This window comes from Perissodus microlepis, chromosome 6, assembly GCF_051167445.1.
Source record: "Perissodus microlepis isolate ML-2025 ecotype Zambia chromosome 6, ASM5116744v1, whole genome shotgun sequence".
Classification (NCBI taxonomy): Eukaryota; Metazoa; Chordata; class Actinopteri; order Cichliformes; family Cichlidae; genus Perissodus; species Perissodus microlepis.
In genome coordinates, this window is record NC_140466.1 from 15,117,501 (window position 1) to 15,145,428 (window position 27,928).

General features: G+C 39.2%; 3 protein-coding genes across 5 annotated transcripts in view; all 3 read left to right on the top strand.

Annotated features, from left to right (window-relative positions):
• LOC146385321 (uncharacterized) overlaps positions 1–4,097 on the top strand; it is a 5,212-nt gene extending 1,115 nt beyond the window's left edge. For 2 of the 3 annotated variants that reach the window (XM_084930987.1, XM_084930985.1), the window contains exons 2-3: positions 706–763; positions 2,043–4,097. In XM_084930987.1, the coding sequence (XP_084787113.1) occupies positions 715–763; positions 2,043–3,169 (1,176 nt within the window). In that variant the 5' untranslated portion in view covers positions 706–714 and the 3' untranslated portion in view covers positions 3,170–4,097. Of the gene's footprint in view, positions 764–2,042 lie in introns of all 3 variants that reach the window. The other variant, XM_084930986.1, reaches the window with a different exon arrangement.
• A 105-nt stretch (positions 4,098–4,202) lies between these two features.
• On the top strand, positions 4,203–17,947 carry cfap52 (cilia and flagella associated protein 52). The gene is made up of 14 exons (XM_084930984.1): positions 4,203–4,655; positions 5,062–5,261; positions 5,382–5,518; positions 6,364–6,492; positions 6,738–6,837; positions 7,022–7,138; positions 7,404–7,504; positions 7,647–7,817; positions 8,257–8,405; positions 8,596–8,741; positions 11,037–11,188; positions 12,102–12,204; positions 16,743–16,857; positions 17,107–17,947. The coding sequence occupies exons 1-14, from the start codon at positions 4,595–4,597 to the stop codon at positions 17,286–17,288; spliced, it is 1,863 nt and encodes a 620-aa protein (XP_084787110.1). The 5' UTR covers positions 4,203–4,594; the 3' UTR covers positions 17,289–17,947.
• Positions 17,948–20,712: 2,765 nt separating this feature from the next.
• The window catches only part of usp43a (ubiquitin specific peptidase 43a), a 63,038-nt gene continuing 55,822 nt past the window's right edge, over positions 20,713–27,928 (top strand). Inside the window, exon 1 of the mRNA XM_084930988.1 lies at positions 20,713–21,792. Coding sequence (XP_084787114.1) covers positions 21,178–21,792 — 615 coding nt within the window. The 5' untranslated portion in view covers positions 20,713–21,177. The remainder of the gene's footprint in view (positions 21,793–27,928) is intronic.

Genomic DNA, 27,928 nt, shown 5'->3' on the forward strand with positions numbered 1-27,928 from the left:
CAGCAGCAGAAGTAGCATCTCCTATACATCACAGGAGATGCCACTCCTGTGATCTATAAAAAGTTGCAAAAATGTGACCTGGTCTGATAATATCAGCACCGGCATTTGGGCTAGGAGGAATTGCTGCAGTTCTTAATACAGTTGGAGTTAAAAAATGGTACTAGCAAGGTGTACCTGATAAAGTGTCTGATGAATGTAGATTTGAGGTAATTTAGCGATAGTATCTGTTTTGCATAGTTTGTCCACCAGGGAGGACTGATAAGTAGATTTTTCAACTAACTTCCAACTAACTAATCAGTAGTTAGCCACATAAACAAGTCACAGCCAGTTAGTCAGGAAGGTCCAATTAAATACATTAAATTGTCTTTTGCCACAGGCTTACACAATAGTCTAATTGCTGGTGCTTATGTTGTTGTTGTTTTTTACAAACTCAAACACCAAATTACTTGGATTTCACAGGGATAACTTGACAGCTGCTCATCTGAAATAGCTCTCCATTAAGATTTTGTATTAGCTGTATCAATGCTTATTGTCCACTTCTCACATCGGTTTTGTTTAAATTTCCCTGGATGTGTCTAATGAGTCCTTTTGGTCTCAGACATTAGCTACAGTACGAGTTTGCATCGTGGAAGCTGTAATAGTAAATCTACAATATGTGATATTGTGTATTTGTTCCTTAACTCTTTATGGATTGTACATCAACAGGCTGCAGCAATGGGCCCAGACACCACACCTGTCCCTAAAACAGAATCTGCAGAGGAAAGTATGTATTGAGGGTATTTTTGCATGTTTTTTCCCCCTTTGGTCAACATTTGTGCAATAAATAAGTTCACTTTTTTTGAAGTCCCGTTGAGCATGGATTAAATATGCAGGGCTCTAGACTAACTTTTTGCCACAGTTGCACTGGTGCACCTAACTTTTTTTCTTAGATGCACCAGCACAAAGTTTAGGTGCACTCAAATTTTACAACCGCATCGCTTAACACAGCAGCTTTACATGTTCACTTTTTTTTTGTTAAATTGCTGTCCATACAGACAATACTGACTTGTAAATGATTAACTAACAATCTTGCCAACACAAAGTTCTTTATTTGGAGCACATTTCTACAAGAAAGATAAGTTACCATAAGGACCATAAGGCGCACCAGATCATAAGGCGCATTAAGCAAAACCAAACAGTCATATAAGTCAAACTTTACTCCAATCATTCTTCTTGTTTCCTCCACTTCCACACCATTGATTCATTAATGCTGAATTCTGTCGCAGCTGCTCTATTCCTATGTTCTACTGCATGACTGATAGAGTTTGAAATCCGCTTCATAAGCATGTCTCTTAACAGGTGCCATTTTGGGGTCCTTATATACACACAATACGGTAATATTATGTGTGTATGTATTACTCTGCGAGGCTCTTGAGTACGGTAGCCGTAATGCTCCAACAATCCATCAAGCGGTGCAGCTTCGTAGCTTACCAAAGTCGTACTAAAACATTTTGACAGATTTTTGAGTGCTGTGTACCACATAAAATCAGTTCGCAGTCAATAAGCACAACCAGAATTCATACATATAGTCCAAAAAATACGGTACTGCTTGTACTTAAAGTGCTTCACTGAGCTGAAATTGAAACTTAAAATATCTCAAGCTATATAAAATAAAAAGAAGTCAAAATTAAAAATGCCTCAAAGGCTTCAAATTTAACATCTCAATATCTGAACATCTTACCATGGGCATGGGCATCTGAGAGGTTCGCCCATGATTATCTCTGATTGGTTTGACCACGATATGGGCATTCTGTGTGTCTGTTATTGACCATACAGAGACCTATTTTTACTCGAATGGCTGGTCACACTGGTACGACCTAGGATTTTTTTTAGTTGCTCCATTGAGAAATTAGTTTGCATTTGCGATCAAATTGGTCACACTCTAGAGCCCTGATATGTGTAACACGATAAAAGTTCATCATTGTGTTTTGCTAACTGAGATTTGCTAAGTCACTTCAGCCAGTAACACACTCTTGTGTGTTTTTAATGTGATTCCTCTTCAGGTCCAGAAATAGTGGTGGTGAAAATAATCTCAGAATCAGATTCCAGTGATGCTTCAGTGATCACCGAGCCAGAGAACTCCAAACAGCCACAGAGCAACACATCAGACAAGTGTTACCCTTGCACTGTCTGTGGCAAGATATTTGACAGACCGTCAAAGCTGGAGAGGCATAAACCTGTACACACAAGGAAGCCCAAGACTCTTCATAACTGTGAGCATTGTAATAAGAGCTTTACACAACAAGAGAAGCTGATCCGACACCGGAATTGCCACAGTAGGACTAACAAGCACCCCTGTCCTGACTGTGGAAAAGTGTTCAATAGACCCTCAAAATTAGAGAGGCATAAACGCACACACACAAAACAACCCAGGGTACCTCATCAGTGTTCATACTGCATGAAGACGTTCAGCAAACTTAACAAACTCATTCGTCACAAGCGTATGCACACTGGAGAGAAGCCTTTCACCTGTTCGGTCTGCGGTAAGGGATTCTCCGAGTCAGGTCACTGCAAAGCACACGAAAAGACACACGAGGAGCAGCCAGAAAAACCTCACAGTTGTGCGGATTGCGGGATGTGTTTCTTCAAGGCCTCGGAGCTCCGTAGGCACTTCCGCTCCCACACAGGAGAGAAGCCTTTCAAATGTACCTTATGTGAGAGCTGCTTCTCTCGCTCTGAGGGACTGAAAAGGCACATGAGGAGCCACACAGGGGAAAGACCATACAAATGCATTATCTGTGGCAAGCAGTTTTATTCTCGCCAGGATTTGAATATTCATGGATTGACCCACACAGGGGAGAAGCCACATCTTTGCCCTGTGTGTGGTAAAGGCTTTTCACAGCTGGGCAACATGAAAGAGCATGAACAAAATGTTCATATTAAGTCAGAAAAATATATTTGTAATGAATGTGGAGCAACGTTCACGCGATACAAGTCACTGACAAAGCATCGGCGGACACATACTGGAGAGAGACCCTATCTGTGCCTCACTTGCGGCCGCAGGTTTTCATGGAGCCATTCTCTCAGCAGACACCGGAGGTCACACGCACACAGACAGATGGCTGGGGACACATCCAAAGAAATACTAAGTTTTGAAGGACCTTCAGAGAATCCCGACAGTGTAACGTAAAAGTTGAGTGTTTATTAAAAGCACATTTCCTCTTCATTTAGTTTTGAGAGAGTTTGTTCTATTGACAAGTTATTTAAAGTTCTTGTGATGATTCACCTTTCTGCTTTCATTGCTGACTGTCCACTAAAATTCTTTTTAAAAATCTCAGTTAGGACAGGGCACCAGGTCAGTGCTAGAAGATGTGTTTGCTGAAGTCTGTATTAACTGGAGTACAGCAGCAGTTAAAATTTTGGATGTGCCTAGAATATCTACTGTTTGATCTCACAGCTCAGTGTAGGCCTGCTCTGTTCACAGTTCACTGTTATGACATGTGGTGTGGTTAGCGTTTAAGAATATTTCATAGTTCTTTACCAAAGGACAAGATAATACAGTTGCCCTACCAAATGGCTGGAAAGTTTCTCTGGACCTACAGTTATATCAGTACAACATTTTGTATGGTGCAGTGCAAACCAGGATGTAGCTAAGTATTGCTTCTTTCTGCAGTTTATAAAACAAAGTGTACTTTCTTTTAAAAATATTTGTTACCTAATTTGCCATCATAATAAGTGTCAAATTTGCAGATTTTGCATTTACAGCCAATTACAGTATTTTTTTCAGTAGTTAAATCTTTACAACATGGTTATGCTCTTCTAAATTAGAGTAAAAAAGAAAAATGAACTGCACTATTGTCCTCTGGGCAGGACCTGCAGTGATGTCACAGTGGCCAGTGGTACTCCACTCTTGAGTGCAGTAGCATTTTTAAGCTTGTACAAGTTGTGGAAAAAAATTCAATGAACAAAGAACATTGTACTTTTTAAGTTTTTATATCAGTATAATTTTATATTAGATGTACAACATATATATAATGTAGTTGTGTAATCCAATGATTTTTATCTTATTCATGCACGATAGCTTGCATTCAATAAAGATACATTGTGATGTACTGTGATGAACTCTGTAGTAATTTCAGACAATGGGCATTCAATGTTTTTGTACTGATAATCAGTAAATGTGCTGAAATGTATTTTTATTTGTTCTGTTATGTCCCAGATTCTTCTGTGACATGTTTATTTGTGAAATGAGAGAATTTTAAGTTTTTTGTATAATGCCAGTATAGGTCACAGATTAATTTGTCATCTTTATCCATAGTGCAAATACAGTGAACCCTACAAATGCAATACCGATTTTCCAGTGTAATTTGCCAATTATGTTTAATTGTTTTTGTGTACGGCTGTTTCAAATGTCAAATTTCCGATACCACGTGAATGCAGCAGAGAAACGTCATTCAGCCGGTGGCGCTTTATTGATGTTGCTGGGCGACCGTTTGTTTGGTGTGAACTACTTCACCTGCCTGAGAAAAAATAATTACCGCTATTTAAACAAAATTTGAATTTACTGGTTAAAATACAGGTTTTTTCGGGTGAATAAAATACAGTTAGTTTGATAATGGATGTTGAAACAGAAAGTATACCTCGGCTCGAACTGGAGGCTGTTATTGGCTTTAACGGTAAGTTTCCCCCCTGTAAACTTAAATTAACTTTCTGATACGACAGCTGAAAAGTCTGGAGTAACACGCTAAGTACTGTACACAGTGTTAGTTTTTTAATATTAAAAACATTGCGCGGTCTTTAACTTAGGTCTTTAACAGTAGGAAAAGCTGTAAAACTTTAAATTACAGTTAAAAGTCCAAAATTGATGTTCTCCTTGTTCCAGAGCTGTCTAGCGGCTGAGTTCTCGTCCCCTTGTGTGATTTAGACTGTACCTTTGTTGTTAAGATTACATTTTGAACTTACATGTGTAGCTATGAAGATAGTGCACATTCCCGTTATTATTATACAGCTTTTAAAACAACCATCCACCTTCATAATCACAAACAGATTGTCTGTTCAATGTACTCTGCTTTATTTCACCAGGACATGTTTCTTCTGGCCTAAGAGTCCATCCAGACAACGAGCACATGATCTACCCTCTTGGATGCACAATCATTCTGAAGAGAATTAAAGATGGCAAACAGGAGTTCTTACATGGCCATACAAACAATGTAACCTGTATTTCAGTGTCAAAAAGTGGACTGTATATTGCCTCTGGACAGGTCAACTTTATGGGCTTTAAGGTAATCTTAGTCAGGAATGATTGAATGTTTTTGTAACTACCTGGCAAATCTGCCATCAGATATTGGGTTAAATAATTTTGATGAATAAATTACAATATTCTACTTAATATGTTGTCCTAGGCTACAATAATAATCTGGGACTATGCGACCCGAACAATCTATACAGAGCTGGTGCTCCACAAGGCAAAGGTAGAGGCACTGGCCTTTTCTCCTAATGACAAGTACCTGGTGTCCCTTGGGGGTCAAGATGATGGCAGGTAAACATTATGGCTGAATGATGCAGCTGGGTGCAAGTTCAGATAGTAAGATTGCAGAATGGAAATACACATTGCCTTGCACAGTAATTGTCTAATTGCCAACATAGCACACTATATTTCATTGAGAAATGATCATGCCACGTTTGTTTTACTGTTTAACAAGCCAGGCACAAGGTTCTTGTAGAACACAGGAAGTTGTACAGTCAGAATACATCCAGGCTAGTAAGGTACTGGAAAGGAAAGCAAAAGTCCTTTGCTATTGTGACTCCCTAATAAACCAGAATAACCTAAGCTGGGCCAGTCTTTAGATTTAAAGATGCTTGTTATAAGATTGCACATGGCTCAGCTCTTCCCCTTATTTGTGTTTTATGAAGCAGGAAGCAACAAATGACAAACACCCTGCATTTGTTGGCAGAGGGGACGTATTGAACTTGTGAAGTAGACTCCATTTGGATAGTTAGCTTTCAGTGACTGAAGCTCATACATTGTAGATCCGTTAAGACTTAGCAGACACAGTGGCACATATTATTTTTTATTAAATATGATATAAGAATCATGATTTAAAGACAGTCCAGTATGAGGTCAAGCTCTGCGTTTTTGTGAAGTCTGTTTTATTATATATACTGGTTTGTTGTTCCTGGTTTAATAGATTTCATGTGTCTTGAGGTGAGAGTTAGCCAAATGTCTACACTAGTACATTTACTGAAATGTGTGTTGATGTGCAATGTCCATAAATACACATGGTATGGCCTTTAATTATCTTTATCTGCACAAAAAGGGGTACATCAATTTCTAGATGGCCTATCAAATGTACTGTACTAATGATCTTTTGTGTTTGTTTACAGTATAGTTGTGTGGAATATTGAGACTAAGCAAGCTATATGTGGGAGCCCAGCTTCAGCGCAGAGTGCTGGTCACTCCCTGATTTTGCAATACTCAAACACAAATGACAACATCTTTGTGTCAGCAGGGAGGTGAGTGAATGGTGTCTACTATTTTTTCTTTTCTGTGTTTTTTTAAACCAAGCTAAATGTCACATTAGATTTTTAATTTGTAATTGTTAGGTTATCTGTGAATTAGATTTTATTGAACCTGCTTATAAAATGACAAGGCATCTACCTATTGCTATTTTTCTGCATACCTAGCTTCACAATGTGGGTTTTCACGCTCCTTGTTATTGCATAAAAGTGATTTAATATCACTGGTCTTCTTTGGGCAGTGGAACATTGCGAGTTTGGGAACTGGACCTCCCCAACAGAAAGATCAGGCCTACAGAGTGTCAGACAGGCAAGCTCAAGAGGACTGTGAAATGCTTAGAGGTATGAAGGCATATGCAAACCATCTGCAGGCAAAAACTTAACAAATCAATAAAACACTAATAGTATGGCTGCAGAAGGTGCATAAGGATAATAATAGTGAAACTCAACTTTTTTAATCTTCCAAACTTATAGCACACCAGATATAGTGAAATAATGTGGTTGCACTATCAATATTGCTGTACAGATTTCAGAGGATGATCAGTTCATTTTCTGCGGCACCATGAGTGGAGACATAATGAAAGTTAACCTGAAGACAAAGCTTCTGAATCACTGCGGTCCAGCTAAATCAAAATACAGCATGGTAAGTCATCATTGTAGAGGTCATTCATTGCATTCCTTATTGGGTGCTTTGATTTCAGTCATTCAGCCACTCCGTACTCATGCCCTGTGCTTAATAGGAATCCTTGTGGAAGGAAAAGCCATGGTTCATGTCACATAGTTAAAAATTTCTTAAGTTATGAGAAGCTGTCAACGATCTAGGAATTTTAAAAAGTGATATATTCAAATATGCATAATTGTTTTAGAAAAATGTAATGAAAATCATAGTTTCATCCTTTTCTTTGCAGGGTGTCAATGTCATAAAGATACTGAAGTCTGGGGACCTACTTGTAGGCTGTGGATCTGGCACTGTCACTTTGTGTTCTGGGACTAACTTCAAAACTCTTAAGTGAGTTCTATGACTGAATTATTTCACTATAAAATATCCCTAGTGTGCATAATTGTTACCTTTGAATTTTCTAGATTTTCAGCATTCAAATGCTTTAGTTTATTTTTGCATTTTTGTACTTTTTTCCTTTACCTCACATCAGGAAAGTCGATCTGGAAAAGGCAGTAACCTCCATTGCTACATTAGGAGATGGAAATGAGTTTTTTGTTGGCACAGAGGCTGCTCAGATGTATCGCTTCAGTTATGAGAATTTCAAAGTGGAACTCATATCCACCAGCCATAATGATGCTGTCAAGGACGTAGCCATCTTGTTGTAAGTGTCAGAAAAGAGAATTTAAATAGTGTTCTGCAATAAAACATAAATGCCCTGATAAAGAGAATTGATCAGAAAACAGTCAGTCTGTTCCTTTTTCTCCTTCACCATGCCCCTCAGAAACACACATTTTCTCTTGTACCCAGAAATGCAAGAAAATAAACATTATGTTATGTGTCAAATGCAGCAAAGAAAAACCACAATGCTTAAACTGTGCTGAAATTGTTTCTGATTCATTACTTTATTTACCTGTTGTACTCACTAGAGGGTGACATATACATGCCACATGTCTACATATTCTGAGGAAATGTTATTGGTTTTATGTATGTGTCTAAGACCTGAGTAAAATATTACTTTTAATTAATTATTTACATAATTATATTAACAACCCATACCACACAACTATAATTCTCTATTTTTCCTCACATTTTTCCACTAGTGGAACATCTGAACTATTTGCAACCTGCTCAGATGAAGATATCAGAGTGTGGTACACAGGCAAGCCTAAAGAGCTGTTGCGCATCACTATACCCAATGTGACCTGCAATTCGGTGGACTTCATGTTTAATGGACAAAGCATCATCAGTGGTAGGACTCAGAGAGCGATTTCTGTAACAATTTTCTGTTTTGAAATATGTTTTGAATAGGTGATAACGAGCCATCTCAATTACAGTAGCGCAGAAATCTGAAATATAAAAGTAAAGTTTCTTTTCACTTACTGAAAAGTTCTGTTTCTTGTGCAGAATCAGATTAATCTCTAGCTGTCATTGTCTTCTAGCATGGAATGATGGTAAGATACGTCTGTTTGGACCAGAAAGTGGAAAACTCATGCTCACCATTCACAATGCACACACAATGGGTGCAACGGCCATTGCTGGCACAAGGGATTGCAAAAGGATTGTCAGTGGAGGGGGAGAAGGACAGGTCAGTGGAAATAATATCAATGAACCTATAATTTGTTCACTATTAGATATATATTATTGTTTAATTTATATTTTAATATTAAAGTCTTGAGCCGCTCCTCATTTCTTGGCTTTATGCTTCTAAGGAGCCAGATGTTCTTATAAGTTTTAAAATAGTTCAGCAATATTTCCAGAGACTGTCTGAAGGTCTTTAAAAAAAAATTTCTTCTTTTTTGTTAATTTTCAGTCTAGTCTGTTGAGAACTGTTCAGTCTATTTTCAGAAGAATGTTTTTAGTTTTTACATTGACTCATAAAGCATAAAACGGCACTTCAATCACAGAATAAACCAGTGTTGTGTTTACATATAACATAGAACTTAGCAAAAATCCAGCTTTATATTCTACCTTTAGCACTTTATTACTAGCAGCCTGTCACAAAAACACTCAAAATGATCCTTTTTCTTTGGTTGAATCAACATAAATTCCAAAGATAACACAGTTTGTCAGGCATAAAACTGGATTTTTGCACCAACAAGGTGATTCTAAAAGAGCTATTAGCTATAAACATATCTGTTCATTGTGTCCTTAAAAATTTGAGGAAACTGAACAAGTAGACAGGAGTTGTAGGCATGAAAACTATCTATAGTAGATGTAGTCATGTCCTTAAGAAATAGGAAAAATCTATCAAAGAACTGAGACAGGATCCGAGAGATACATTTTACATTTACACCCCTTAGCTGATTCATCTGCTTTTTCCCTAAGCCTCATCAGAACTAGTCTCAATGGTAAAAAAAAAAAAAAGGTAAATGGCCTGTATTTGTATAGCGCTTTACTAGTCCCTAAGGACCCCAAAGCGCTTTACACATCCAGTCATCCACCCATTCATACACTGGTGATAGCCACAGCCACCCTGGGGCGCACTGACAGACGCGAGGCTGCCGGACACTGGCACCACCAGTAGGCAACGGGTGAAGTGTCTTGCCCAAGTACACAACGATCGAGACTGTCCAAGGGGCTCGAACCGGCAACCTTCCGATTACAAGGCGAACTCCCAACTCTTGAGCCACGATCGCCCACAATGGAAGGGTAATGGTCAAGAATCCATTCTTAAGGATGGCAAAAGCTAAAAAAAAAACCCGATGAGGTATGCCAAATTACACAGGTCTTATCGAGTTTAAAATCAAAATTAGATTATTTTTTTGTTTCAAATCCTCATTAATATCAACAGTAATATGTACTTGTAAAACTGAGGTAATTATAAATGCAAAAAAGTATGATCAGATTTCGATAGACCATGCATTACTGACTGAAAAGTGTCAGCAAGGGCTTCATTTATCAACATGGCAATGATTCCAAAGATACTACAGTGATACTACCTGGATAGTCAAACACACTATGAAACACTGTCAGTCATGGATAGGCATCCTCAGAGCCAGGACCTCAACAACAATGTTCACATGAACGGAATGGAGAGAATGGAGCAAAAGGCAGCCGACATCCAAAGAAGAGCTTGGAATGTCATTCAAGAAGCCTGGAGAACTATTCCTGAAGATTACAAAGAAATTACAAGAAAGCTTGCCTACAAGAGTTCAGGCGGTGTTGAAGAATAAGGTCCCAAATACAGACTTTCAAGCTTGTCAGAATTGTACAAACTCTGTTGTCCATTTATGTTTGCATGTTTCAATAAATCACATCACAGATTTTCCGTTTTCCTAGCAAAATTTAAAAAAAAATCTTGGGCAGCTTGAGACTTTGGCACAATTTCTCACAGTATATCATCAACAAGAATTATGAAATGGATATGAAATGGCTATCCTGCCTGATAATTGAGCTTTAGTTGTAGTCCATATCCTGCCATAACTATTTTCAGACTTTCCCAAAACATTTTTTTGTTATTGATTTGGGAATGCCTACTGAACGTGACAAAACTGATTTAAAGATAAGAATGTTTGCATCTCATGTCTAGTCATATAATTAGAATTGCTAATTTTTCTCCAAGACAAGCAGCTGTGAGTTATTCCAGTGCTTAGTGCAAATATTGGAAGAGTTTATGCATTCTTTATATTCGTTATACAGACACACCATACTAGACTGTGCTGTGCACCCTTCAAATACACATTCAGCATTTAAATTTGGGGTTTATCTCTATAGCATGCAATATCATTGAAGACTGACATGATTTCAAAAGAACAGAAGACATACTGTTGAAGATGTCTTTAATGAAAATTGATTGTTGCATCCATAGCATATTTGTATGTTTATAAATAAAGTTAAATATAGTTTTCCTAATGAATGAGTTTGGGTTTAACTATCATAGGTGTGTGTTTGGGAGCTGAAGCCACGTAGCTATCGGTTGCTGGAGGCTATGAAAAAGCACAAAGCTGCTGTCACTTGTCTCAAAATCAAGAGTGACGACACAGAGTGTGTCTCTGCAAGCTCTGACGGTACCTGCATCATCTGGGACATAGTGTGAGTAGCCTATCTGCAAACCATAACCCACACATTGTGTCCATGTAACATCTTTAAAGTGTTTAATATTGTAATATTAGTGTATGAAATATTATTTATGTATGAAATGTTGTTTAGTAGTACAACAAAATGCCAAAAATTACTGCAGAGCCACTTCACTAAGTCAAAATTGTAATAATTATTTCTCAGTTTCATCAAAGAAAAATGCTGAGAGCAAGTGAAGTGAAAATGAAGTAGTTAGGCACATTACTGAATGAGCTAATCACATTATTCTGTGAAAAGTAATGTACATATCTGGTAATAATACGTATAGCCACCAGAGACAAAGTGAGAGGAAAGAAGAGCACTGTCTTCATGTCTGACTTGTCATAAGAGAGAAATTGTGAAGTGGATGTGTGGCTCATACAGTGAGATAAAAAAGAAATCCAGTTCTTTATAAGCGAGCTTAAAATCCTTTAATCTGTGAGCTTCTTCTGGGAGTACAATAAGCTGTTGAAAACTGACTATGGTCATTTTTTTCATTGTCTGTCCTCTTCATGAACGAGTCTGTGGATTAAAGGCTTCTAGGCAGTACCCATACAATTATCATGGATTCTCTTTTTAGTATGACTACTAACAAGTTATTTAAATGGATTAGTAGAAAAGTCTAAATTAATTTAGACTGACACCCTGTCTGCACAAGAGAAAATATGTGCACTTCAGAACATTTGTATATACAGATTGTTTTGTGATTTATGCTTTTTTTGTTTAAAATTTGAACAGGGTTTGTTCACACTAAACAGTCTGGTCATGGTATGAAGACACATGCACCTCATATGAGTTATTTTTTGCCAAGTCTATTGCAACACCTGTCAAACTCATCTTCCTTCCCGTCATTTCTTGTCTTTTGTCTCTTTTGTATAATCTTTTATAGGCGATTCGTAGTTCGTCAAATGATGATTGCCAACACACTGTTCCGGACTGTGTGCTACCATCCAGAGGAATTTCAGATCATCACCAGTGGCACTGACAGAAAGGTGTGTTTTTGGATTAAGAATCTTTTTTTTTCTTGTTGCTAAGTGCATTTCTGTATTTTTATTGGCATTCTAGCAGGCAGTAATTTAAACACACATTTTTCACTTGATTTATCTTTAAGCCAGTTTTTTATGGTGGCCTCAGAGGTATGTATAGTCAGAATTTGTTAATGATCATTTTGCTAAAACTTCTTTAGTCAGAATTTGCTTAATTCTGACAAAAATGTTTTAGTGTAGCCACCCCTGTAGTAAGAACCAAGAAAATGTGGTTTATGAGTTTGTTTTCACACAAAAAGATGGATACAAAAAATGTTTATGCCCAAAATGCTGACCATAATTAATTTGATTGCATGTAGAATTTACAGTATAGAGAAGTACAATACAAAAAAATAAATTTAATGGAATCTGTTCAATTGAAAATGACAAAAAAAAGAGAAAAAAAGAAAATGACAATTTAAAGAAGTCTCATCAAATGAAATTTACTTCATTGTTATACATTCAGTTTATACCAAGCATATGTCCTTTAATGATTATTTATTTAAATAAGTAAACCTTTGATTAAAAAAAATCCCCTCGAGCTTGGGGGTCCTGCGCAGTCTCTTAGCTGTTCCTAGGACTGCGATCTTCTGGACAGAGATCTCGGATGTTGTTCCTGGGATCTGCTGGAGAGACTTGCTTTGGCTTGGGAGTCACTGCATCTAGCGCTCCGATTACCACGGGGACCACTGTTACCTTCACCCTCCACATCTTCTTGAGCTCTTCTCTGCGTCCTTTGTACTTCTCCAGTTTCTTGTGATCCTTCTTCCTGATGTTGCTGTCATTCGGTATTGCTATGTCTATCACTACGACTGACTTCCTCTGCTTGTCCACCACTACTATGTGGGGTTGGTTAACCACCACCATTTTGTCCTACTGTATCTGGAAGTCCCATGGGATCTTAGCTCGGTCATTCTCGACCATCGTACGGGGTGTCTCCCATTATGCCCTTGAGACTTCCAGTCCATACTCAGCACAGATGTTTCTGTATATTATGCCGGCCACTTGGATATGGCGTTCCATGTATGATGTATGTATGATCCACACCGTTCTTGGTGTAGATCAGCCTGTTAGTCTCTGTAACAGTCACGGTAGGTATCATCCATGGTGCTACATTAGCATCATCAGTAGATCTCACTTCACTTAGTCTTCACCAGCTATGGGGGCTCCAGGTTTCAAGCTTTGGCATGATCGTGTTGACAAGTTTTCTGGGGGAAAATGTGCATGATGTTTGACAGATAGAACATGTGATGTGTTAGCATTGACAGCTTTGATCTTTACAGTTTAGAAGAGATGGTGCCAGTTCATTAAATTAATTCATTTTCTTTGCTTCAAGAGCTGGTTGAAGCTCCTCTGGAGTTTAGTCTTGGTTGCTTCTGTTTTAGCATTTCAGAGTGTGGGTTCCAGTTGGTGCTGGTGATGATAAAAGTCATTGTCTGTCTGTTGGCATTATGTCTTCCCCAGTTGGGCTCAGAGAAAACTTATGGCTGCTCTGACTCACTACACCATGCACTGGTACAAATAAGTATTGCTCTACAGTTTGGCTTCTTTTCTGAAAATGAATTAAATAATTCAGAGCCAATTCCAAATATCCAGTGCCCAGAGATCACACTGTGAATATCACACTGTAACACCATTGTTTTTTCATAATCTGTTGATAACATAGCTGTAAACTGTTGCAGTTCATAGTGAGTCTATAATAACTACTTTTTTTTTCCCTTAAAGTACTTTTTGTTGTTTGCTGTAGTCCATGTACTCCATATATTTTCCCTCAGACTTAATACTCAACTGTCTAGCTTAGAGGAGAAAAAAGTAATCATTATAATGATAAAAAAAACAAAACAGGATGCAAATAGACTGGCACTAAACAGTCACAGTGTAGAGTCCTCATTATGTTGTTATGGTTATTGAAATCTCCACTTAATGAGAATGACAGAAAAATCTGCAGCTTTACTAAGATCAGCAAAGAGTAGCACAATGAAATCTGCATTTCTGCAGATTAGCTTGAACGCTTCTAATTTGTTTCTTAGCTCAGTATACAGCAATTAAGCCATTGTGCCGGCTGCTAGTCACTGGTGCAAAAACACACCCTTTGACTCCACAATTTTTTTTTATAATTTTGATTATAAAGCACTTCTTATTTACATAAGCTTGGACCTTTACTGCTGCAGAATGAAACACTTTTTTCCTTGATTGTGCAATTTATCCACACCCCTTGAACCCGGCTACACACTGGACCCATATTGCTGCCGTCCCCGCATGCTGAGAGGTGAGGACAAGTTGTGCTGATTAACACAGCGCGGTGGGTGTGCTGAGCGAGCGGAGAGAAAGTGGGAAGGAGGCATTCAAAGAGAGCGAGAAAGAGGAGAGATAGAGGGGAGCGTTGTGGTGTTCGTGCCTTCCTGCGGATGTGCCTATGCCACCCAAGTGCCAGCCAGATCCACCATCTGCTCATCCCAGGACACAGGCACTCTGTCTGGTTCAACAAACAGCAATGCTCTCTCTCTCTCCTCTCTCTCCTCTCTGTACTCCAAGCCTTCTTCACCTCCCAGCATGACTCTATGAGTAAATTCACAGGATGCAAACCAGCATGTGAGAAAAAATGTGAAGAGAAAGAGAGTGGCCAGGAGGGGTGGGGGGATGACGGTGTAGGGTCAGGGAGCAGTTGTATTAATGAGATGCTTTGTGATCAGGATGTTGCTGGCAATGATAATGATGCGTTTGCTTTTTGGTGTAGTAAGTATATGATGCTTACTTCGTCTTTTCAAGGTAAGGATATGGGATTATAGCTGAAACCAGTTGGACTACATTATTTCTGCTAAAAAGGAGGCATAGCCTTGATAGTAATTAATTACTAGCTCATAATAACCTTAGGTAACTGTGCATATTTTCTATAAGCTAAAGCTTCTAACCTTCTGTGTAGCCCAGGCAACTATACGCTGCTTATAGCCTGAGATTTGTCCTTATAAGTGGAGCAGTCCTAAGAGTATGTTTTTCAGACCTGCTCTCACTTACTGCACGTAATTAATTTCCTGGTTGCCCATGTCATGGCTGTGAGCCAGTTTCCCAGACCGAGGCTGAGGGATCACAGATGGGCCAAGACAACTCACACAGGTGGAAGCCTCTAATAAGCTGCTGAAATGAGATGAGAAAGGTGGAAGGGGTCGTGACTGTGGCGGCGAGGAAGGGATGGAAAATGATCTAAGAGAGAAGAAGAGATCGGAACATTGTTACAGTAACTTTTATCGTGGCTATGCGAATAATAAACTATTTAATTTCACCATTAACTTCTTTTTATTAATCATAGAGCAATGATTAAAAAAAATTTAAGGCGCTGGTTTGTTTGAAAAGACATCTCACTAAATATGTTATCGATTAATGCAGGCCTTAGCTGAGAAATGAGCATTGTTTTGTTCAGATTTAAGCCTTACATTCTGATTTGGTTACATTAGGAAGATTTGGTTTCTATTTTTTTCTATCTATTAGTTTTCATTCCATGTAAGCACAATATTCAATATGTGTGAAAGATTACATATCCCTTATTATTTGCCTTCCTATTAGGCATAATGGGCAAAAAATGAAACTCTGTTCTCATAAGCATCGGGCTCTGTGTGAACAGCCTTGTTTAACATGACCTTTACAAATAGCTAATTGTGGTAACTCCATCTCCTTCTCTCAACTCCTTACTGACTTTGAAATGCAGTGTGTTTAGCATCAGTGTTTTGAGTGCTTTACTGCTTTCTAAACAGCTTCTTGACTTTTAAAATCACACAGGGTGAATTGTTAAATCTTCTACTAGGAACTCATTCATGTCTGAAGCCTAATTTTAATGATCAAGTCCATCTGGGCTTTCATTTACTCCACCCAAGAAGTAATCAGGTCGGTCATATAAATAACAAGAAAGGATTGTTCTCGCTCTGTGGTTTTGTGATGCTTCTGCCACCTGGGCTATAAATAACTTCAACTAACAATCGCCTTTTGTGAGACTTGATACTCTGACGGCTGTTAAGCCCTAGAGATGTTCAAAACTCATTTAGATATATGATAGAATCAAACCAGCTCATTTTCATATAGAGTTAAAACGAGAAAGCAGTGAAGGTGAGAGTCTGAGGTCACCTATTGCGTACTACTACCAAAATAGGAAATGGTAAAGTGTATACTGTATATAATGTTGAATAAAAATACCACAAAAGCACAGAGATGTTTTCACTTGATCTCATTAGTAGCAGTCTGCATAGCAAGCCTATCAATCCTTAGAAACAAACATTACTAAACATGAAAATGCAACAAAAACATCAAAAGGCTGTGTATGCTTTGTCAGTCAAACTCCTTTTTCTCCTTGTTACATATGATTCTTTCCCACAGTAACCCCCCCCCCCCCCCCCCCCCCCCAAAAAAAAAACAAAACAACAAAACTATAAATGTATAAAGTTATATAAAGTATAAATGTGTAACCTTCATCTCCACTTAGACTTTCTGTGCATTGTGTACATTTTGTCCCTCAGGTTGCCTACTGGGACGTGTTTGAGGGTAAATCTGCCCTCAGACAACTTGAGGCCTCGCAGTCTGGTGCCATCAATGGCATGCATATCTCACAGGATGGCAAATACTTTGTGACAGGTATGGCACATTACTCATTTGCACTTCTTCTTCTTCCATGAATTCTCTTTGCTACTCATATATAGATAGCGATTTTATATTTGTCCCTGCTGCATTGCCCATTATACTCCCGTTTAGATCAAAACCTAATTGAATATTTTATGCAAATATAGTTTTCATGTGTTTTATATAAAGACCGGTATTGCACAATAATTAGCGATATTTCCCTAGAGATTCTGGTTTCTTATGTTGTTCACCTTTTCATACCAGGTGGAGATGATAAGCTGGTGAAGGTGTGGGACTACATGTTAGGTGGAGTAACCCACGTAGGGGTAGGTCATGGGGGCAGTATTACCAGCGTGAAAATCTGCTCCAACAGCCGCAACTTAGTCAGTACAAGTGCAGATGGAGCCATTCTTTGCTGGAAGTTCCCTCACCTTCCTTCCTCTTAACTGGAGATTTGGACACGGGAAGAAACACAAACTTTTAGCCATCCAGACATTCTTTTTTAATTTTTCCAAAAATGTACCAAATGTTACTAATATTGTTTTAGCAATATGGATTTACATTCTTACCAAAATAAAAACATGTAACCTCATGAAGTTAGGTTATTGTTGTTGTATAAGATGTTTTTGCTCACTGATGCATAGTAATGTAGTGGATTTTTTTTGCATGGTTTTGTTGATTTTTAAATGGGTAATATTTGTCCATCAATTTAAAAAAAAAAGGTAAATTAAAGCATTAATAAATCCTTTCTCTTTTTTTGCTCTTTTGAAATTCTATTAAAAATCAAAATCTTAATTTTGAAAAGTATTCAGAGCCTTTGCAGTGACAGTCATCCTGTTTGATTTTTGAGCCTCGAGATGTGTAGAATGTAATAGCCACACATCAGTTGTTAATCATTTTAAGCTACATGTCCTGGTGTAAACACACATCGAGAGTTCACAATGTTATTGCGAATAGGGCAAGAGGATGAATCAGTTTCTAAATATGGCTTCAATGTCTGTGAAATACAAAAAGTAAAATACACAAAACATCTGAGTTCTAGAGTTTACCAAACTGAGTTATTGAACAAAAAGTGCCTTGGTCAAGAATGTGCCTGTCACCTACCAGAAGGATGACCTTCTGGTAGGTGACTGGCCAGCCAGTCGGCCAGCCAGTCGGCCGGCCGGTCGGCCGGCCAGTCGGCTGGTTATTACCATCACTAGAGTGAAGCATGGGGATGGCAGCATCATGGTACTGGGGTGTCCCTCAGGGAGACTGGTCTGGTCTTAAAGAAAAAAAGTGTGCCATGAAATGGGGAAAACTACTTTTATAGTGAAAATAGTTATTGTTTCTGGTGCTATTTTTTATTTCTTGTAGATTAATTTAAAAAATTACATTTACAATATAAAATGCAAGAGTGAAGTAGTCTGAATAATTCTGTATATAAAAGTGAAAAGATCACAGTCCCTTAAATGGTACTGCTTTGCAGGAGCAGCAATTTACATTAATTTGAAATTTTACTTCAAGGAATAACAACATAGTTTTTGCAAATTGTCGGCATTACGCTTCTTTATTGTTTATTGTTTTTATATTCCCATTTCCTGTGTTGTAAAGCACTTTGTGATTTTTATCTGTGAAAAGCGCTATATAAATAAATTTTACTTACTTACTTACTTATACTTACTGAAAACAGTTAATGGGATTCTACAGACTCGAGAAATCAAAATATGGAAGACAATGCGACATTATGTAGTTTATGAAATACACAGTTCACTCAAAATGTAATTCATCTATCTGCTACTGCCACAAAGTGCAGGCCTAGATATTTGGGGACTGCTGTCCCCTAATGTAATAAGGTTTATTCCCTGAGGGGTTATGGTAAAAGAGTGGTGCAATGTACAATTCTAATTCACTACTACTTCCTGCAACAACAAAAAAAATAACATTGTTATATAAACCATCCATCGATCTGTCCAATTTCTACCTCTTATGGAATTCAGGGGGACTGGGGCCTATCCCAACTGTCATGAGACAAGAGGTGGTGTAAACCAGGACAGGTTACCAGTCTGTGGCAGGTAATTTAAAACAAGTCAGCAAAATAAATAAATAAAATAAAATAAAATCCCTGCTCATTAAGCTTGGGCATAATTCCTCTCACTGTCATTTAGCACAATGATAATGAACAGAGGATTGCTGTAAAACACGGGTCATCTTCATAACACACAGACACAGAATGACACGGTTTGCCTCGGAATTTGTTAATTTGTTATGCTCATGTAACATGTGTTCATTTTTCTAACAACGCTCAAGAGCATCGGGGAAATTACGGGAATTTTGGATGGAGACCTGACTATCTCTTTTAATAAATCAGAACATCTGGTCCACCAAATTCAATCTTTAGTACTGGTGAGCTGTGAAATTAAGCTTCAGATGAGAATCTGAATATTGCACAAAAGATGCTGAATTCCCATTGAAAAGCAGAACTGCATGTAATGTATCTGGCAAAAACAATCTTAACATACATTTTACTAACTTTGTCGAGCTTTTATGATGTATGAGCAGCAGCATTAATGTGCATGCAGACAGTTGCCAGACTTGGCTACACCTGTCTACAAGTGACGATGTCTTAGGTATTTGATTAGCAGGATGAAGAAAATGTTGACCATGTATGCATGGCAATATGAAGGGTAGATGTCAGTATCTATACTTTAATAACCTTGGTTTTTATACACTCACTGGCCACAACTAATACAATAGTAGTATCCCCCTTTTTGGATCCCCTTTGCCTTCAGAACCGCCATAACTTAACTCATGCTTAACTCAGATTTGTTGTTTTGTTGGAAACATTCCTCAGAGGTTTTGGTCCATATTGACATGATAGGATCACACAATTGCTGTAGATTTGTTAGCTGCAAATCAGTTGTGAGTCTTCTGTTCCACTCCCAAAGCTGCTCTATTAGATTGAAACCCTGTAAAATCATTGTCATGTTCAAGAAACCAGATTCAGGTAAACTTAGTTTTTATAAAATGGTCCATGTGATAAGCAGGAGAAAATGGGTGGATGGGATGAACATGACATATCACCCAGCTGCCTTCTATTGTCCAAATTTGGTGAACCTGTGTGAACTGTAGCATTGGTTTTCTACATGTTTCTTAGCTAATAGGAGTGGCACAGGGTGTGGTCTTCTGCTACAGCAGCCCATTCTATTCTAATATTCTCTGGATCGCTGTGCAGGAAGGTCCCAATAGATCACACGTTCCTGAAATAGTTTTACCAGCCTGTCTGGCAACAATAACCATGCTACATTTAAAGTCACTTAAATCAAAATGACCAGTGATGGTTCGAACCATCACTGGTCATTTTGACCATGTCTGCATTCCTAAATCCACTGGGTTGGTACCATAATTGGTTGATTAGACATGCTATTGGCTTTCACAAACAGGTGTCTGTCAGAGCAAATAGCACAGGTGTACCAGGTCTACCTATGTGGACAGGCTCTTCAGCAGAAATAGCAATTTCTGAATGTGTGTGTGTGAGAAGTGCTTGGGTGAATGAGGCATGTTGTTTAAAGCACTTTGAATGCTCAAGCAGACTGGAAAATGCTCAATAAGAACTCGTCCATTTACCATTATACTGGAAAGTTATTTTTTAGTTGTTCTCTGAGCAGTTTATAAGTAGTCTATAATTTAGTTTGGTATTGTGGATGGTGCTGCTTTCTCTGACACCCTCAGCAGATGTTTTGGCAGGTGATGTTAGAACTGGTCCTACAGGGGGCAGATTCACACTGCTGTACCTGTCACCTATTAAAGACGACAACTTCCTTGTTCAGAGTGAAATAAAGTAGATATGCATAGTTGAATAGCCTGTTATCCACCAGTTGCGAATGACTTAACCACATACATATTTGTGTTGATAGCCTACAGTCTAATTCAGGTTAATTAAATTCTTGCCTGTGAGGCGGGCAGTTAAACAGGATCCTTGACAATTCAATGAGGCCCTACAGACAGGAGAAGAGGGAAGAAAAGAATAGGGGTGGTGAGAGAGAGAGTCAAAGACCGCCAGGCGCACGATCCAGCGCTGAGAGCCATCGACGAGGAAGTATAAATGAACCTGCGATGTGGAAGGAGAGCCGCTCGTCTCTGTAGCGCCTGCAGAGATAGATCGTCACCCGACAAAACGCGCGCACCGAGATGTCGATGGGATAATATCAGCAATAATGTGCCTTATTGGCTTCGCGGCAGTGAGGTTTGTGGAGAGAAGTGAGACGGGGGAGGAGGAGGGGTAGACAGCCTGGCAGACAGGTGCGCGTTGATAGTCTGTTTCATTTTCTCTCGGTCCGTTTAAGTGATAGAGCCATGGATACCCGTAAGGAAAGCAAGGTAAGAAGACAACCCATGAAACCCAAAACGACGAAGCCAAAGGAGAAGAAATACAAATCTGGTAGGTTTACTAGACGGAAATCGCTTCGATCTTTTGGGAATTTCATGGGAAGGATCCTTAAAACTTTGGGCACTTTAGCGCACTTTGGCGACGCGGAACAGCAGGACGCAGAAGACGACGACGGCGGTTTCGGGCAAAGCGCGTCGGGTGGTTTTAAAGATAACTGTTCGCAGATCTCCAGGGAAGGAACCGTAAAGAAGAGCTCCACGGTTTCGTCCATTCACGGCTCGGTGAAAGACAGGCTGTCGTGGTGCTACGGCGACAAGACCCCGGGGGTGCTGGGACTGAAGAACCACGGCAACACCTGTTTCATGAACGCCGTGGTTCAGTGCCTCAGCAACACGGATCTGCTCGCCGAATACCTCGGGTTGGAGCAGTATAAGTCGGATATTTGCCTCCAGAGGGTGAACGGGGAGGTGAGAGGAGCGGAGTCGCAGACCGCCAGGGGAGAGGTGACAGAGCAGCTGGCGTCGCTGGTTCGAGCGCTTTGGACGCTGGAGTACACGCCGCAGCTGTCTGTGGAGTTCAAGGTAAGGATGGAGACGATTCACCTGTACTGAACAAGCTTAGGCTTCCCCCATTGATGAGACCTGGCGTGATTTTTCTGTTTTCTATAAAGAGAGTTGTTCTCAAACAGGTATTCCGGTGTCAACTAGAAACAAATACTCTCCACCCGGTGGGCATGTTATTCATCTTGATGGGTTAAACTAATTGCAAGTGGCCCCGAAACCCAAAAGTCTGCTGCTAACTGTGCCAGTGTTGTTGCTGCTATTTGATTAACTGCTCACTGGCAGCGAAAGTGCTCAAACTCAAGCACGATGAAACCACAATTACAGGACCTTAGGGCGTTTTAAATCAAATTACTACACTTAACTAGAAGCCACATAGTTTTCTCCTATTGCACTGACGGTATTACTGGGCCAAATCAGTGCCGATTGATCGTGCTGCACTCAACTTAGGGAGACAAGGTACAGAGATATAACACACTGAAAGCTAGAAGAGGATCAGCAGGGGCCCTGATTACTCACTCTCGTGAAGTTTGTGCCACAGGCTCCCCTGGTAGGTCACCTCAGCCATGAAGAAAGATCATATTTATAGGCTAAACTTTTTATTCACATTCATCTCTTACTTTCTTCACATTTAGTGCCACAAGCTGCATGTCATACCAAGTTGCCTCCCAAAAAGCGACAAACTTTTTAGAAGTTGCCAAAAAAATGTCTCGATTGATTATAATAAAGAACACAGAGTCATAAAGATACTTACACAACAAACTCTTTGTAAATTATGTTGACTACAGTCCAGTCCATTTATCAATATAAGCTAAAGACATGAAAAAAAAATCATGAGCACAATTAAGAAAGGAGGGTAAATATTTGGATAAAAATTTAAAGGTGTGAGCTTGAATATGGTCAGAGGTCAGTGGTAAACCTTTCTGTCCCAGGCAGTAATAATAAAACAACCTCAAGACCTCATGGTTTCGACATTTTATGATATCGTTTGTTGAAGTAGTTGCAGTTCGGTAACCATGTGGTTACTGATTACGCGTAGGCTGTGTTATCTCTGCTTGGCGTACCTGTTCCTACACTTCAGGTGGTTTGTCTGCATTCCCAGAGTTGTGAGAGAAGACACGCGGTCTTGACTCACAAACACAAAGTGTTCAATGCAGAGGATGGTTCATCAGGGGCTGCTTCATAACTGAAGCTTTACCTCTTCAATTTAAGGATGTTCAAAACAACAAGTGATCAAACACTTACACACAAGAGGCTTCTTGCTCCTGTTACTCATTGCAGCTGTAACTGGGAGCTGTAGAGGCTTAGACTTCTCTCAGGAGTGGTTGGATGGTAGCCAATCAGCGGGATTACTTAGAAAAAAAAAACAAAAAACAAAAAACTGCTCTGATATATCAGTAGCACAGGGAAGCTATGAGTGATTAGGTATGTAATACACAGACACATACAGACGCACACACATATGTGATCACACAGGCACACATTACTATTACTATTCCTAATTATTTTATTTAATCCTTTATTATTATTATTAGCAGTAATTTAACTCTTGTTTTAATTAATTGTTTTATATCTTTTATATCTATATATTTTATCATTGTTTTAATCATGTGCATTATTTTTGTGGTGTTTTAATCACAATGCTTAACAATTGTGTTTCATATTTTAGCTTTACGCTAATTTCTGCCTGCAGTCTCTGTGGTTGCTCACATCTAATGCTGCTCATTGCACTTCCACCTTGAATTAAATCTGCTTTATAAGCAATGTTCTACTAGCTTACTTGGGTGTGAGCATGCTGAAGCTGTGAGAAAAGGTCGTGATTCAAGCAGAAGAAAAACTTCATGGTGTTTCAGTCCAAAAAATATAAAGGGTAGTTGGTTATGATATTATTACTGAAGAGCGTCTGCATGAATGGGAGATCAACTCCTGCTTTGGGAAACTAATGTAGCCTGAGTCTTTTAAAACAGTCGAAAGTCTGATATGTGAAGATAGTATGCACAACATCATAAAGATCATTTGGATCTAGATAATAGGCCTTGCATAAAGAAATTCGTACAGTAAACACTTAATATATTGATCTCTATTGAACTGACTCTTTATGGAGTTTACGTCCTCCCTCTGATACTACGGCTTCCACACAGTCTAAAGACTTGTTAGGTTAATTGTTGTAGATTGTAGGTGTAGATGAGAAACACATGGTTGTGTGCTCTGTGTGTGTTAGCCTTCCCACATGGAAAAGATATATAAAAATCTTATAAAGTTTGTATCTGTCTTGTGTGAAACTTGTATGAAAAGCATACAAGAGTGAAAACAGATATAAGATCCCTTGAAAAATTCACGAGTAAATCATATGAGCCTTATACGATTCACTATATGAAGTAGGCCACATCTGATGCAAGTCTTTTATACGTTTTTTCTATTTCTTTTCCATATGTGGTTGTGTTATGGGTTGTGTTGGACTGGTTACCTGTCTACGATGTAAGACGAGTGGAATAGACCCCAGGTTGGGTAAGCGGGAAGAAAATAGAAGGATGCTACAGTGTGCACAGCATGATGATTAAATCCTCATATGAATATTAACTGTTAATGTCAGAATGTGCTTTGAAAGTGTTTTTCTGTAATTACTCTCATGGTTGCCTGTAATAAAAAAAAAGGAAAACAAATCTTTCACACACATTTCCTTTCCTTGGGACATTGCCTTGACACTGATTTGTACGGGTCCGCCTATCCCGGAGTGAAGCAGGAGAGAGGATGTTTACTGTAGCGAGTGCATTTGGCCTGGAAAAGAGGATCCCCCCTGCTGAGATGCCTCCAGTGGTGTGCACTCAGAGGGTGAGCGAATGAGGGAGGTAGAGACACTGCAGCCAAACTAAAATAACGTCCTTGTGATCCTCACAAGACCCCTTCGTCTGTAATTAGAGAAAGGAACAGACAGCCTTGACATGTGCCGGTTATTGACAAATTTGCTCGCATTTAAAGAGAGTCACTGGCTTGTAATGAAGTGGGTTAAAAAAGGAAATTTATATCCGAGATAAAGGCTGTCCCAATGCTTTTTATTACTCTACTTTGTTTGAGATCGGCTTTAATGAATGAGCGGAAATTGGAAGTCACAGAGACTCAGCTCAGAATACACCAGAATAACGTCAGGCTTTTAGAAAAATAGTTAAGTCAGTGATTACATGTCAGGTCTATCACCTTGAAGAGTTATGCAGAGCTGTGACACAAGACGTTTTTCGATAATGAGTTAAACTTAAAGTGGCTGCTATCATCCACCAAACCCTGATAATTATCACAAAATCTCAGCACATAAAGTGCTTGATCTGAATAAGAGGCAGATTCAGATCAAGTCTCTCAGAATGTGTGGAAGTGTCTGATAAGCTGATGGAGGGCAGGTATAGCTACCAGACTGGCAACACCTCATACAAAGGTTTAAATTGACATTCTAGGTCAATTTACATTCTATATGTAGCAAATGGGCCTCATCCAAGCATGCAATCAAAAGAAGTGATAGCATATCAAGTGAAATCGGGGCTACTTTTCAAAAATCTGAATACAGACGTGCTTTGAAATTTCTGCTTCCCCATTGGTGAGCCTTGGCCATTAAACTTCAACACCACTGTTGTTCGATATGCTAGTTATATGTTCACAGAATTCCTTCAGAGCTTATTTAATGTAGCCCACCTGCTCATAATATTCTCATAATAACCACATGTAAATTATCCAATGTGCCCCCAAACGCACGCTTGCTTATAAATTACAGTAATCAGCCTAATGGAAGAGCTTTAGCTAATGGTTAGCATTGCCAGCGTTGCCATTACTGCTTCACAGCACATTTGATGTTCATCAGATCTCATTTTATTGGTTGGGCCAAAAGTTGTCTACATCAGTTTAACTTGATGACAGAGCAAGCTCTCTCTTTTTTCAGCTTTATACTCCCAACCTGAACAATTAACAGTGCTATAACTAATTTTAACAGTTGCTGAAAGGATCATTATCTTTTTTTTAAACACTTGACAGGATCCAGCTCTGTGGGGCCGGGGGAGCTCAGTCAGGAAGATTAAGCCTGGTGTTTTAAGTGGTTTTGTTTGTTTTGGGGAAAACAGGTCTGTGACAGTAAAGCACACCAGCAAGACTGATGGTTTGTTTGCCTTGTCTTATTTCTGCTTCGGGGACAAGTCTGATTCTCGCTTTCAGTGCTGAAGAGCTATACATTGTGCACACAGCGGGGGGGACGTACACCACCTGGACTCCCTGCGCTGAGCAGCACAGAAATGCCACGATGGCGCATCATCCCAGTTTGATGAGCAGCATTGTTTTTTTTCCAGCAAAACAGATGGGCTTTACTTTTAGATTCAAGTGGGATAAACAGGATGATTATAAAATACTTTATTGTGCTGTAATAATCTCTATATTTTACACCTGGCTACAGATACGCTCCTTAGTACCTGTCTTAGCTGTTGAAGGGAAATTTAAAAAAAGAAGCTTCAAACACTTCATCTCACACAACAGTGGAGTTAGACTTTTTAAAAGTATGACAACAAAGCCGCCATATGCTGTTAGAAAGCAGCATGCATTCCCATGACTCAGTGAGTCGTATTGTATTATATTGTACCTGCACCGCTGTGGCAACAGACAATAAAGAAATGCAAGGAGGAGTCTGTGTCAGTATGACACCTTTTCCCACCAGGTTTATTATCCCTGTCATGATTTATGTATTGAAACCGAATGACATAAGCCGTGGAAAAGCATCAATACTTACTGTACTGGGGTGTGACAGTGCGATAGCCAAATCATAGAAGGGAGCATGCTTTACCTGAGTCATGGAAAGTACAGATACGTGTAAAGCACACTTTCAAAAGGGTATTTGAATTTCAGTTGAGATACTGCAATGTTTTAAATGACTCTCACTCAGCTCCTGCTTTAGTGACGGTGGTTTATTTTTCTATCAGCTTGAATTTACAGCCTGATCACTGTTATTTCAGTAAAAGTTCGCAAGTTAAGTTTCACTTATTCCTCATTGTGTGTAACTTAAATCATTTGGGTTGATCTGATTTGTTAACTTAAGAAGCCTAAATGCAGTTTTTCACTTTGAAAAACTGCACAGACACTAAATCACTCAGAAATGATTATTTTCATCACATCTCTTCCCCTTTCTTATTCTTCACTGATATCTCATGCTGGGGGTAGCTGTAGAAATGCAGGCTTTGTTCGTTTTTGACTTGCATTAACCTTTATTGGATGATTACAAACATATTCTAACAGAGAAATTGAAACTGGAACGAAGAGACAGGGAGGGACAGGTGCTAAGATGCTAAGAGAGAGACTCATTTGTCTGCTCGTGTTTACGGGTTTGCTGGGCTGACTGGAGCCCAGCTGTTGCTGATTAGTGGAGGGAATGTTTCTTATATGATAGAGAGGAAAGAGAAAAAAGATAATAGAAAGAACGGGCAAAGAAAAGAGGACAGAGAACTTGTGCGTGTGTGCGTGCGTGTTTGTGTGATAGATGAAACAGAATGATGGGAAGGAGAGCGAGCAGTATAAGTGATAACTGCCCTGCTTCTGGTCTGTTCTGACAGCAAAGGTGATCTGACAACACGAACCAGCTGAAAAATGAAACAGCAAATGGACCAGTCAGTAGTGAGAGATCCCCCCCCGTTCCAGCTACACCTGTTGTTGGGGAAGATAGGTGTATGCAGGAAAACAAAAGCATGTGCAGTTCCTCTTACGGTTCTACCTTGTAATGGTTTGTCAGTATCACTCTCTGACCGTCACTAAGGAATCCAATCAAGCCTGTTTGTCAAGCTGGATCATGATGGGGTGAGATGGTGTAAATGTTTTTTTTTCTTTTAGGGAGAGGGGAGGGTCATTTGTTTGATGTATGTTTATAGTAAATTCCTTCCCCGCCAGCACTCTAATCTGTCGTTTACACAGCAGGAGGATGGATGTGCGATGGGGGTAATGGTGTGAGGTGAAGGAAAGGTTGCAAGATACAAAACCGAAACAGACATCTGAGTGTGGAGTGCAGCCCTGTCTCTGCTGACCGCAGGAGGTTATGACCCCTGCTGTGCAGACTGCACAGGTTTATGGCTGTCTTTTGTCATTCTGCTATCTTTTTCCAGTGCTTTTAAATTCTTTGGTGTTTTCTTTTTTCTTTTTT